Here is a 14,591-nt window from a genome sequence, read left to right on the forward strand (position 1 = left end):
GGTTCCCTCTTTCCTACCCACTCTCCCGCTACCCTCCCTGTTTCGCCACTCACACCACTGGTCATTCTAGCCTTTTTGATGATATATGGAGTGACGTTAATCTGTCTAAGGTAAGGTGACCAGACGTCCCGCTTTTGGCGGGACAGTCCTGATTTTTAATAATTTGTCCTGCGTCCTGCGGCATTTAAAAAAAGTCGCTATTTTTGGAAAGAATGCACGACAAGCTAGGGTATATGGTTTTTGGCTGCCATGTGACTATTTCACCCGGATATGAGTTTTATCAATGGTGTCCCGCTTTACCAGTGTTAAAATCTGGTCACCTTAGTCTAAGGGCTTCCTGCTGTACAGGGGCGGCGAAAGGATTAAAGGCCAGAGTGTGCTGGGTCAGCTTCAGTAGGCAGGGGGCTGTAAGTGTGTAAAAGAAGCTGGTTGACAGTTAAGGTGGTCATGTCCTTATCCTGTTCTGAAGCAATTAAAAAACAAACAAACGGGGGGCTATTAGTAATAAGAAACATAACCACAAGTGGCCCGATGAAAGGAAGGGTCCAGGTTACAAGGGGGTTTGGGAACCTAAAGAGCAGTGCTGCATTGCCCCCCTCCCTGTGGCTTTTAAGATCTCCAGTCAATTTGGCGAAGGTCTCTATGTTTTGTTCTACCAGCCCTGATTCATAAACATAATAACAGCACTCTTCCCTTAGGAACAGGCAGGTGCTGCCCTTCTCTGCAGTTAGGAGATCCAAGGTCTTTCCATTCTGGAGCGCCACCTGCTCTAAGGAAGTGAGCTGCCACTGTAGGGAGGCCAGAGAGACCGAAGTGATTCCATAGCCAGCTGTAGCTTCTCCTTAAAGTGCTGTGCCTGGATCACGCTGTCGCCTAAGGCCCCACTGGTGAAACCTGATGCCGTGATTGAAGAGGCTAAGCTAAGGCCCACCATTACCGGCAAGCAAGCAGCCTGTTTTGGGTGGGAGACCATGGCTGGGCTCAGCAACCATGCAAGTTCATCCTCCCCAAAGAGAGTGAGCTGGGGAACTCCGGTGGTAGGGAAGCATGGGCTGTGGTAAAAGGAATTAAGGTATTTGGTGAGGGTGCCATTACACCAAAAATAGGTGGCCCTGGGGGCATACACCGTGGATGACACAATTGTGTTGGAAACACATCTACAGTGTAACGGGGACTCTGGTGACGGGCTGGGTGTGGTGGTCTGGAAGTAGGCACGAGAGGGGATAGATTGGTTAGCCTCCTCCAGTTCCCATAGGGGCACGTTAGGGAGTGGATGCACACAATCCATCTCTGGACCAGAGGTTAGAGTGGAGAAATGCGTTGGGACTGTAGCTAACAGAGGCATAAAAAGCAACGGGAAAGGTTTCCCAAAGAAGAGTGTTTAAAAAGGAAATAGTATGCTGAATTACTTGTTGAATTACATGACGTGGGTGCTACTCGGCGGGGACCCTGGGGGAGCTGGCTCTGTAGGTCTGTTCAGCCTTCAGGATATCTGGTGACACTTGAACCGAGGTGTCAGCTGATAGTACATATACCTGGCTTATGCTAAAGAGCCCATTGGGTAAGAGGAGCCTACTATGGTGGCATAATAAAACTTCCCATCCACCCCTGCCACCCATCTCTGATCCCAGGGGTCCGTGATGGTGAAGATGACCTTGTAATTAGAGCCAGAACCAGAGCGAGAAACCGAATGTGCTCTGAGGAGTCGGCCCCCATCGTGGTATTTCCGTATAGTGGGTTGAACAAGACCTGTAGAGGCACCCACTGTATTCTGGCCAGTTTTTGTAGTACAACTTAGTCTGGTCAAAAAGGAAACATACCATGGTCTTCCACTTAATATTCACTGCCGTAATGCTAGAGAGGGGGATGGTTAAAGCAGCTCACAACCAGTTTGAGGGCAATTCTTGGTTCCAATTAGATGGGTGATGAGGCTGTTATGCTTATTGTAAATTTCTTTTACCTTGAATCGCCACAGATAGGTAGGATTGGGAGGCCCTGCAAAGAGGCAGGAGTAGGCAATTTAGTAAAACGAAGGCAAGTGGGCCCCACCACCTGGGTGGAGTGCAAGGGGTCATGTCTGGGAGCTGCCTGCTTGACCCAGCTGAGGTGAAGCCAGTTGGGGTCCCTGAGTACCTTAACTGCCGTGGGGGTAGTAAGGATTACTGTATAAGGTCCTTTCCACCTCGGCTGGAGGGGCTGTGGCCATAGTTCCTTTAGAAGGACTGAGTCCCCCAGGCTCACAGTGATGGAGTCAGGCCGCTCAGGGTCAGGACTGGGCAGTCTTTGGTCGGCGTGTTCCCCAAGAAACTGCCTTAGAAGAGAGAGGGAAGGTAGGTAAATGGCTAAAGGAGGAGCCTGTGTTGGCAGGTTGTGGCTAAGGAGGCAAGGCCTGCCAGATATTAACGCAAACGGGCTTGAAAAGGAAGGAGAGCGGGGAGCTACGCGAATGGCGCCAAGGCTAGGCAGCACACCCAGGACTTGCGGAGTTCTAATGGCAGTTCAGATAGCTGGCTGTTTATGTTGCCGTTCATACGCTCCTTTCCTGAAGACTGTGGCCGATATGGCGTGTGAAGCTTCCACTTTATGTCCAGGGCAACAGAAACCTGTTGGGTGATATCTGGAAACAAAGCCCGGTCTGTTGTCAGACTGGAGTTGGGGAAGCCAAACCTGGGAATGATAATCGTTAATGATGATGTCGGTAACTGTGTCAGCTGTTGCAAGCTGAGTTGGGAAGGCTTCCACTCAGCTTGAAAAGGTATCAACTCTGTTGAGAAGAAACTTAATGTCCTTATGTGCTGGCATATGGGTGAAGTCAATCTGCCAGTCCTGACCCGGCAGGTGACCCCGCATTTGGTGAGTTTGTGACAGGGGCTTAAAACCTCCTTGAGTGTTTACTGCCTTACAGATAGGGTAAGAGGAGCTTACAGTCCGGACGGACTGGGCCAAAAAAGGGGAATAAAAAATGGGCAGCAAGTAGTGAGTTATGGCTCGGTCCCTGATATGGAGAAATCGGTGGAGTTTCTGGATAATATCCAAGCTCTGTAAGTTTGGCAGAATGAACTGGTTTTAAATTATGATCCACCCTTCTGGTGTGGCCTTGTCTCCTTTGCTTATGAGGGACGTTTGTTCCTGAGACATGTATGAGAGCTGGACGTTAGGTAAAGTTAGAAACATCCTGGGGGCAGGCTGCTTGGGGTTTGTAGAAAGGCTCCTCACTATAGAATCTGCCTGGTTATTGCCTCACGTGACCATGGAGTTGTCAGTTTGGTGACCTTTGCAGTGGGTGATAGTCACTTGAGCCGGCAGTTGAAGGGCTTCTAAAAGGCGAGAAATTAATTTACTGTTGAAATGGGGGCCCTTTAGTAGAAAGGAAGCCCTTTCTTCCCACATTGCAGCGTGGCAGTGGTCAATTAAAAAGGAATATCTGGAGTCAGTGTAAATCTTGGCTGATTTCCCTTGGGCTATGTGGAGTGCTCTGGCGAGGGCGACAAGTTCGGCTCTTTGAGAGGTGGTGCCCTTGGGAAGACGCATTGCTTCCCATGTTTCATTAAGTGAAACCACTACATAGGCTGCTTGTCTGTGCCCTTGGGGATCCACGTAAGAACTACCATCTACAAAAAGAGGGAAGTCCGGATTAGGTAAAGGCTGATCCAGGAGGTCAGATTGGGGCACAGTGAGCTCCTCCATGACCCGTGGGCATGAATGGTTATAGGAGCCAGAAGCAGTACTGGGGAGGAGAGTAGCTGGATTCAGTGAGGGGGACTGGTGCAGGCCTAAATCAGGATTTTCAAAGAAATAGCAGGTGGATTTCCTGCATCCTGCCTGGATGGAGTAAGGAGAGGAAAGGATGCAACAATAAGTCCTGGAGCCTGTGGGGGGAGAAGGTCTGAAGGGGCTGTCCCAAGGTGATTTTAAGGGCTTCCATGGTAAGGGTGGCTGCAGCCGCCAGGGCTCAGAGACAGGGCTGCCATCCTGGACCGCCATGTCCAGCTGTTTGGATAAGTACACTATCAGTGAGTAGGGGTGTCCCAGAGGCTGGGCGAGGACTCCAATTGCCATGCCTTGCTTCTGTTAGTGAACAGAAGAAAGGGTTTATCAGATTTGGTAAACATAGTGGTGGGGATTGTAAAAGCATTTCTTGGAGCTTTTTAAAGGCCTCCACAACTGTGGGGAGTCCAAAGGTCCACTGGGAGTTGCCTTTACTACATCGTATGATGGCTTAGCTATAAGGCAGAAACTGGGGATCCGGTGTCTGAAAAACCCACAAAGCCAAGAAAGGAAAGTGTTTGCTCAGCTGGTCAGCAGTTGGAGGTCCCTTACGACCTGGCGTCAATCCAAAGTTAAACCCAGGGTGGTGGGGGTGAGGCACAGGCCTAAACCGATAGCGGTGGTGCAGAATAATTGTGCCTTGGAGGGAGGGACTCTGTGACCTTTGGAAGCCAAGAAGTTTAGGAGCTGGGCTCTGTTTGCCTTAGAGCTGTCTAAGGAGGGGCTGCATATAAGAGGTCATCCATATATTGCAAGAGGGTAGAGGGCGACAAATCACACATCTGCAGATCAGCAGCAAGGGCTTGTCCGAATTAATGAGCCGAATCTCGGAACCCCTAACGCAAGATGGCCCAGGAGTATTGGGAAGCCGTGTGGGTGTCCGGGTCTCCCACATGAAGACAAACAAATGCTGACAAGCCAGGTCAAAGGGGATGGTGACAAGGGGATCCTTTAAATCGAGGACAGAAAAATGGGTAGTGGAGGGGGGAATGAGGGACAAAAGAGTATAGGGGTTGGGAACTACCGGGTGTATGGGGATAACCGCTTCATTAATGAGGCGCGGGTTCTGGACCAAGCGATAACTACCGTTTGATATCTTTATTGGTAAAATTGGAGTGTTGCAGGGAGAGTGCAGAGGATGAATGAGGTTGTTAGTAAGGAGGCGCTCTGTGATGGGTTTGAGGCCTTTGCGGTGTTACTAAAATGGGGAACTGAGGCCGAGATGAGAAAACAGTGGGGTCCTTGAAGTGTGTAAGAACTGGGTGATGGTGAGTAGCCATAACTGAGGTGGTGGTGTCCCATACTACTGGGGTAACACTGGGTAGCAATGAGGCCTGTAGGGCCGGTTCCTTCAGGTCTGGTGAAAGAAGGGGAAGGAGCAGAGGTGCTGTGAGACTAGAAGTAAGGTGTAAGGAAGGCCCTAACTTATTTAAAATGTCCCTTCCCAATAGAGGGACCTGGCACGAAGGGATTATAAGGAAGGAGTGAGTAAAAGGTATGCCATTCAGGGAACAAAACAAAGGGCCAGTACACCGGGGGCAGGTAGGCTTGCCATCAATACCAATGACTGAGATTGAGGAAGGACTGCTTAGCCTTGAAAATGAGGGCAGGACAGAAAATGTAGCCCCTTTAAGAAGGAAGTTGACTTACCCACTACCTAGAGCATTGCCTGAGGCTCAGTGAGGGTGATGGGGATCCTGTCGGGTCGTCAATCTTTGGCCAACCCCAGCAGGGCCATCAGCGCGTAAGGAGTTGGAAAGACGGTTCCTCCACATGGAGAGGGAGAGGGCCTGTTGCTTTTCCAAGGACAGTCAGACTTCCAGCATCCGCTCTGACCACACACCAGGCGGGGTTTGGTTGGAGCTCTGGGGCTAGGGCACTTCTGTGATCAGTGCCCTTCTCCTTGAGTTAGATATGGACACTCCTTAATGGTGGGATCATTAGAAAAGAAAAGGAGCTTCAGGGCTTTTCAGTCTTAGATAAGTCAGAGAGAGAGAAGGGGACAAGGACCCAGACCACCCCCTCAGCCCTAGCCACTTCCCGGAGAGGACAAAGAAGAGGGGGTTCTGCCACCATGATGTGAGTGCAGACTCAGGTCCCTCTGGAGAGGCGGGTGGATCAGGAGAGGAGGACGCAGGGTTGGGGTGGGTCTCAGGGTGGCTGGAATAGGGAAGAGGGTGAGTAGGGGGTGAGGAGAGGTGCTCAGGTAGACATGACAGTGGGGGAAGAAGTAGGAGAAGAGGAGGAATCTTCTCTAGCCAAGAGGACTTGGGAAGGGGAACAGAAAATACAGAGAGAGGGGTGGGAGTGCAGAAAAAAGAAGGCCTGGTCTTACGGAACCTCAGACCATTTCTTGGTCCTTTGGCAGAAGTTACTAAGAGTAGGGGCTTTAAGCCGTCTCCATTTGAGGTAGGGTGGTGCCTCGGTCATTCCAACGGACACCGAGGAGGTGGCTCATTGTTCTGGAGCGCTTTGAAGCTAGCCTTCTTGGTCCTATAAGGGCAGGCAGGCTGTTCCTAATGTCCCCCGACCAGTACCTGACCCAACAGTTACAACTTAGAAGTTAAAAGGCAAAACAAAAATAGGAAAGAAAGGTAGAGCTTCTTTTGAACATTTTGTTAAACAAATGACAATATAAAGCATTTCATAAACAAGATAGAGATAAGAATGTTGATTTACTTGAAAGATAATCAGTCTCCAAACATACTTTTCCTTCCTGGACTCCTTGCTATCATCTCTCTTTTATCTCCCCCACCCCTCTATCTCGCCCCTCCCTTCCAAACCCTTCTATTGGCTTTCCCCATAGGCTCAACATCCCTTGGTTTCCTTTACTGAGAAACAGAAAAACAGCACAACTTCAAGAGGGTGACCCCCACTGGCAACACACTTCTGACATATACCTTCATTTGACCAAGCAAAATAAGAGAATGGCCATACAGGATTGCTGGAATAATACTTATCTTAAAACAGCATACAGGACTTGCACCTATATTCTCCCAGACTTGACCAATCCCTCTCTTCGCTCTTGTGCTGCCCTTCTCATCAGTGAGCCGCATCCCTCTGACAGGGCCACCTCCCTCTCTGTATCACATCTTGTTTATCCATTTTCCATTGTTGATAGACATTTTCAAGGAAGTGCTGTAGCGAACATCAATATACCTGTCTTCACTTCTGGGTATGGAAGGGCTAGTCAAAAAGTATTATTTTTAAGCGTACTCGGTGGATGTCTGCAGACAGGGTCTGAGGAATACACCTGACTGAATCTCAAGGGGGTAGCTTAAAAAAAATTGTCCAATAAACAGAGGGGATCTGGCTGGGTCAGTCTAATTCAAGTCAGAGAGAAAAGCTCAAAAGGGTATGGCAACTGCCTTGATATCCCAAAGGGATTATCTTAACAGATTTTCTTGAAAGACAAAGGCTGAGCATATGGGCTTATTAGAAAGAAGCTTTCAGAGAATGGAAGACCACATTGGTGAGAAAAAGGCCAGGACATTAGATCACAACAGTGCACCTTCTCATTCTTTGAGGGGAGCAAGGGCTGCCCTCATGGGAATTTTAGTGAGGGCCCACTCAGCACATTCACTCAGCAGCCCTTCAGACTGATTTTTCCCCCGCAAATCCAACGCTTGAAACACAGAATTTGAGCCCCTGGAAGAGCCCCTGGAAGATCTGTACCAAGTGCAGAGTGCAGAATTCCTAGGGGAAGCTTTGGAGAGACACAAACATCGCCTTCAGAAGTGTATAGACCCAGCTGGAGGAGACGTCGAGAAACAATAGCTTCACATTATGACTAATAGAGGTTTCTGCGATCTTGTAGCAATGCATGTTGACTTCACCTCTAATAGCTAGCGCGGGAATTGCCGGCTCATATGGCAATTCTGTATTCGGCTTTCGAGGCGCTACCAAAGTGAGTCCATCATTTTAGAGCAGAGGATGGGGTCTCCAGTGTCTCCACAACTGTAGATATGCCTGCTGTTTCCCTTTTTTGGATAATTGTCATTCTAGAGGGGGTGCGGTAATATTTCACTGTGATTTTGATTTGTGTTTCCCTTGGGCTGCTAACCTCAAAAGGTCAACTGTTTGAACCCCCCAGCCACTCCTGATGAGAAAGTCAAGGACGTCTGCTGCCTGCCCCAGCCCTGACCCCCCAGTGGAGATTCATAGCTCCAGAGACCCTTGGGAGCAGTTCTACTCTGCTCGTCAGGGTTGCTATGAGTTGGACGCTAATTGATGGAAGGAGGTTTAGTTTGGCTTAGCTTCTCCTGGCGACTGAAGGATTCCTGGTGGTACCATGGATTGGGTATTGGGCTGTTCACTGCAGGCTTGCTGGTGCACGCCCACAGACTGCTCTGTAAGAAGCAAGGTGAGGCGGTCTGCTCCAAAGACCTGCAGTCTCCAAACCTATTTAGTGTCACTGAGTCAGAGTGACTCAATGGCAGTGGATTTTAGGATTAATGGCTGAGGAGCCCTGTAGGTACAATGGGTTGAGTGGTTGGGGTGCTAACTGTGATGGGCAGTTTAGACCACACACACCACCCTCACCCCCAGCTGCATCTCAGGAGAGAGAAGAGACATTCTGCTTCTATAAAGATTTACAGCCTTGGAAACAGGAAGGATCTAGGAAGCAAAGCTATGGATAGGGGTTTAAGCATAGATGTGTACATATGTAAATACATCATTGATCCATAAAAATAGAGGTATTGGCCTATGTACATATATTTACATTGGCAATATACTGCGGTAGTGGACAGACTTCGGGCCTCTACTCATACCCTCCCTCAATACAAGAACACCTTGTTCTAACAAATTGACATTCTGTGATGTTCACCCTCCCGGCATGATTGCTGAAGACAAAAGGGGTGCATAAGCAAATGTGAAGAAGGCAGATGGTGCCCAGCTATTAAAAGATATAGCATCTGGGGTCTTAAAGGCTTGGAGTTAAACAAGTGGCTATCCAGCAGAGAAGCAACAAGCCCACATGGAAGAATCACACCAGCCAGTGCAATCAGGACTAGGTAACAGAAGACCCATAACAAACAAACAAACAAACAAACAAAAACATATTGTTGAGAATGAGGGAGGTCAAAGCACCTGCACTGTGCCGGGATCTTGGGTCCAGAGGACACACTCTATTCCCAGCTCTTACTGGTAATGAGATCCCTCCTCCTGCTTCTCAGAGGGCTCATTTTGTATGCAGCAGGATGGCACTCCAGGGAATCCTGTTGATTATTCACCAGTGAATCCTATCAGTATCTTCTTCCCACCTTCTTACCAGACCCATGCTGGAAGGGTGGTTGGGTGGAAGTTAGAGACTTTGGCTGGAAGAGCCACATTAAATAAACTGCCCATGCACAGCTTTATAACATTTTTATTTACTTAATTAAAATTAAATGTGTATGTATATGAAGAAGCATGAGTGATACATTGAGTACTTTTATAATTACATAGTGTTAATTGATTAAACCACTAGATGATAAGCTTGAGGCAGTGACTGCTTTTATTCATTTCTTTCTTGTGTATTTGCTGGAAGATAAAATACATTTCTTCTTCTACTCACTCCCAACATAAAACTTCTACCCTGTGTCCAGTAGAACAAGAACCCAACTTTGAGAAGGGGAGTCATAAAGTGATTTTATTTTCCCCAGGCAGTAAGTAATAAGGGAGAGAGATGAGACGTTCTACTTCCAAAGGCTTAGAATCTCGGACCCCCTGGGGTCTCTGTTCTATAGGGACACTGAGTTGGAATCAACTTGATGGTAGTGGTGAGTGAATAAGTCAGTCAGTCAGAAAGTCAGTAATAAAAAATGCTACTGAAAGATTAAAAATGGATATCCCATTATGATTTTCTTAATTACTAAGAATATTGCTCAGATATTAGTAATAGAAAAGCATCATTCAAAATCAAAGTAATACAAAAAGATATTAAGTAGTCTTTCTCCTACCCTTGTTTCTATCAATTTTGTGCCCTTTACTCTGCCGAGTACATTTGTGCATTTAACAGATACTGATTGAGTAGCTCAGTAATCAGTATGTTCCAGGTCCTAATATAAGTGCTAGGGTTAGAGTGAAGAATAAAAACAGTCAAGAAAAAAACAAAACTAAAACTAAAAACCCCATTGTGCCTTCTTGGAACTTGCTTCCGGTGGGAGAGGCAATCGGTAAGCAAATAAGTAAGCTATATAGTATATAGGCGATCTATAGTATACAAGAAAGTACGATGGGGTGGGGAGAGAGCAGGGGATAGGGAACAGAGGCCAGGGGTGGGAGTTAGTGTTTTTAAAGGATGGTTAGTAAAGATCTCACGTAAGCACAGGCTTGAGGGAGTTTCAGGAGCAGGCCATGCAGATGTCGGGGAAGAGCACTAGGTGAGGGCACAGCCCACGCAAAGCCCCTGAGGTGAGAGGGGCATGGCATGTCTGCGAAAGCGCCCTAACAGGCCAGTGCAGCCGGGCTGCCCGAGAGCGAGCGGGAGATGTGGTCAGAGAGGTGAAAGGTGTGAGGCTTTAGGATGTACTTACTAAGCTTTTATTTTCTTTAGAACAATAGTTTTATTGACATAAATTTCTTATCATTTTAATAGTTCAATCATGTTTTTTGTTTTGTTTTAGATCATTTTATTGGGGGCTTGTTCAACTCTTATCACAATCCATATGTATGCATCCATTGTGTCAAGCACATTTGTATATTTATCGCCTTCATCATTCTCAAAACATTTGCTTTCTACTTGAGCCCTTGGTATCAGTTCCTCATTTTTTCCCCTTCTTCCCTGCTCCCCACTCCCTTATGAACTCTTGATGATTTACAAATTATTATTATTTTGTCATATCTTACACTGCCCAACATCTCCCTTCACCCATTTGCTGTTGTCCATCCCCCAGGGAAGAGGTTATATGTAGGTCCTTGTAATCAGTTTCCCTATGATGTTTTAATAATTCAGTCATATACAAATCAAAAGAGTTGTGTAATCATCAGTTTTAGGGCATTTCTTCCTTGTACTCATTGTTGTTAGCGCCCATGTCCCACCACCCTCCCCTGTAGGTGGTGGGAGGTGCATGCTGTGAGTAGTCCCTCCCCATGGTGACCTGTGTCCGGGAGAACAAAACAAGCCCTGGCCCAACGCAGCCCAGTTGGTCTTGCTTGAGTCCCCATCTCCTTGAGGCCATTCTTCTTTTGCTCTGTCCCTCTTTTGTCCAGCATGATGCCCTTTGCCAAGGACTGGGCTCTCCTGACAGCATGTCGAGCGCACCCCTAGGAAGCTGTTAGTCCCGGCTGTTGTCTCTATATATACCTATCCTGGATTTAATGTACAGAAAAATGTGCAAAATCAAAACCAAACCAACAACAATGGCAGAATAAAGCAGAAAAACCTCAATGAAAGAAAGCAGACAATAGTAAATACTGGGACAAACATACACTGGCTCAAACGATAAGGTGTCATATGGTAACCTACCTACAACTGCAGTAATCTACCGTACGGCGTTCTCTTTCTGATTAACAAGGACATTCCCATTCCGGGGCCTGGTCAGCAGGGATTCACCAGGGGACCCTGCAAATGCGTTTGGGGCTTTTACTGTCACCCATGACCTGAAAACTGAGTGTTGTACTGTGCTTTTGTGTAATTGAAAATGCTTGTAGTGATGTGAAGAAATACCCATTTAAAGTGCTTAAGTGTGGGTAGGAAAGAGGGAACCGATTACAAGGAACTATATGTGACCTCCTCCCTGGGGGACAGACAACAGAAAAGTGGGTGAAGGGAGACGTTAGTCAGGGCAAGATATGACAAAATAACAATTTATAAACTCTCAAGGGCTCATCGGGGAGGGAGGAGCGGGGAGGGAGGGGAAAAATGAGGACCTAATGCGGGGGGGTTTAAGTGGAGAGCAAATGTTTTGAGAATGATGAGGGCAATAAATGTACAAATGTGCTTTAAAAAAAATAAAGTGCTTAAGTGTTGGTTTAAGGTTAAAAACACTTTAATTTTTATACTTTTCAATGTTCATGAATTTTTCATGCTTTCAGGCAAATAAAATTTTATTGTGTTGGCTAAGGTATTTGTTATAATTATCTGAGATTTCAGATGATTTTCAAAGCATACCCCAATTCTGTGTACTTAATGATGGAAACTCTCTTGGTATCATGAAGACATTTCATCCTGTAAGTTATTTGTATATAATCATGCTTCAGAAGTGTCATCTTTTCATCTGCACTGTTAAGGTAATAATACATTTATATGGGAAGTTTCCTTGAAAATATGACACGTAATTACTAAAGCCAGAGTGGGTAGTATGTAATCTCTATATGCTTTAAAGTTCTTGCACTTTATTCTTTTAAAATGCTAATCAAGAATGTAAATAAAAGTTTAACTGTCTTTAATTTTTTCCCTTCAAAGAGCTGCTTGGATTCATGACGAATACCCTGTTCTTTATAATACAAGGTTTGTCATTTTTTGAATATAGATGTTAAAGCATCCTGGTTATTTGGGAGATAATTCTTAAAATAGTAAGAATTTGAATAGCAAATTGAATGGATGTTTCTCCTTTCAGATTTTGAGAATTGTTCAAAGCCAAATTGGGAGTGCTTGGAGAAAGGGAGGAGGAGGATGATTTAATTGCATTTCTCCTACATGTGAGTTTATCCTTTTGTGTTTTCTTTTTTCCTGATTGATAGTTCGATTACTGCTCAGTATGTTTTGAGTAACATATCTATGTGTCTATCGTTCTTTTCATTAGCTCATGGGGAAGACAGAAGCTGATTTTACAATGACATTTCGACAGCTCAGTGAGATTACGCAAAGCCGGTTATTAGATCTCAACTTCCCTCAGGTATTAATTTATGACATTTGGCTTTATTTTTAAGTCAGTTTTAAAATATCTTATTGAAGTTTAATTTATATGCTGTAAAGTTAACCTATCATAAATGGAAAACTCTGGGGGGAGTGCGGAGTGGAGACCCAAAGCCCATTTGTAGGCCACTGGAGATCCCCTTGCAGAGGGGCCTTGGGGAGGAGACGAGCCAGGGTGTGATGTAGCAACGATGAAAAATACAACTTTCCTCTAGTTCCTAAATGTTTTGTCCCCGCTCCCACTATGAAACATGAAGCATAATGTCTAACACATGGAAAAATCAACCATGATCTGAACTCTACCTTGCAAGTCTGGCTAGACCAGAGGATGTACACTGGTACAGATAGGAACTGGAAATACTACAGGAAACCCAGGGCGAATGATCCCTTTAGGACCAGTGGTGTGAGTGGCGATACTGGGAGGGTAGAGGGAGAGTGGGTTGGAAAGAGGGAACCAATTACAAGGATCTATATGTGACCTCCTCCCTGGGGGACGGACAACAGAGAAGTGGGTGAAGGCAGGGCAAGATATGACAAAATAATAATTTATAAATTATCAAGGGTTCATGAGGGAGGGGAGGGAGGGGAAAAATGAGGACCTAATGCCGGGGGCTTAAGTGGAGAAGAAATGTCTTGAGAATGATGAGGGCAATGAATGTACAAATGTACTTTACACAATTGATGTATATATGTACTGTGGTAAGAGTTGTATGAGCCCCTAATAAAATGATTTTAAAAAAATAGAATACAAAAAAAAATGGAAAACTCAATGCATTTTATAGTCAGTTGTGGCTATAATCCAGTTTTAGCACATTTCCTTCACTCTAAAAAGATCCCTGAATTCATTTGCAGTTCATCCCTATTTGCATCCCCAACCGCAAGCAACTACTAAACTGTTCTTTGTCTAGGAATGTTTTCATGGAGTCATACAATAGGTGATCTTTGGTGTCTGGCTTCTCCACTTAACATTCATGCTGTACCCTTTATCCTTTTCTTTATAGTAAACCCACTGCCATCGAGTGGATTCCGACTCAAAGCAACCCTATAGAACAGAGTTGAACTGCTCCATAGAGTTACTGAGGTTGTAAATCTTTATTGAAATGGACAACCTTATCTTTCTCCTGCAGAGCAGCTGGTGGGTTTGAACTGCCAATCTTACAGTTAGCAGCCCAATGCTTAACCCACCAGCGTCCCTTTATTGTATTACAGAGTAGTATCCCTTTGTATGAGCATACTACATGTTGCTTTTCTGCTTACTAGTTAATAAACAGCTTCTTTCTACATTTTGGCTATTATGAATAATGCAGCTATGAATAGTCATGGATCAGTTTGCTTGTTAGATATATGTTTCTGTTTTTCTTGAATAGAATAACTGAATTGTTTGGAAATTTATATTTAACTTTTTAAGAAACTGTGACTGCAGTTTTCCAAATGACTGCATTTAATTCAGTGTTATGAATATATGTTGGCTTTTTATTTCAGTGCTAACACATTAGATTCGTGGAATAATTTTAGAATTACCAGAAGACTTATTTTTTATAGATTTTCTAAAACTTAGATCTGTTTATAAGCTTTGTCTTTCAGATTGCCGTCATTGTTTTCATTCATTCTTTAAAAAAAAATCATTTTATTTGTTTTCATTCTTTCTGAGATTAAGTCCAGTCTAATTTCTAAAAATTTCAATTTCATCATAATTTATGATAATATTCTTTTTTAAAAATTATTTTATTGGGGGCTCATACAATTCTTATCACAATCCATACATCCATCCATTGTGTCAAGCACATATGCACATTTGTTGCCCTCATCATTCTCAAAACATTTGCCTTCTACTTTAGCCCTTAATATCAGTTGCTCATTTTCCCCCTCCCTCCCCCCTCCTCCCTCCCTCATGAACCCTTCATAATTCATAAATTATTATAGTTTTGTCATAAGTTAGACTGTCCAATGTCTCCCTCCGCCCTCTTCTCTGCTGTCCATC

At 45.1% G+C, this 14,591-nt stretch overlaps 1 protein-coding gene across 1 annotated transcript in view; it reads left to right on the top strand.

Annotated features, from left to right (window-relative positions):
- Nucleotides 1-14,591, top strand: part of LOC105979814 (protein adenylyltransferase SelO-like) — a 52,576-nt gene that overhangs the window by 17,439 nt on the left and 20,546 nt on the right. The window contains exons 9-10 of the mRNA XM_013008152.1: nt 12,319-12,393; nt 12,498-12,590. Coding sequence (XP_012863606.1) covers nt 12,319-12,393; nt 12,498-12,590 — 168 coding nt within the window. The remainder of the gene's footprint in view (nt 1-12,318; nt 12,394-12,497; nt 12,591-14,591) is intronic.

The sequence above is a fragment of the Echinops telfairi genome, unplaced genomic scaffold (genome assembly GCF_000313985.2).
Source record: "Echinops telfairi isolate 266 unplaced genomic scaffold, ASM31398v2 ScPeMD7_7461;HRSCAF=8499, whole genome shotgun sequence".
NCBI lineage: Eukaryota > Metazoa > Chordata > Mammalia > Afrosoricida > Tenrecidae > Echinops > Echinops telfairi.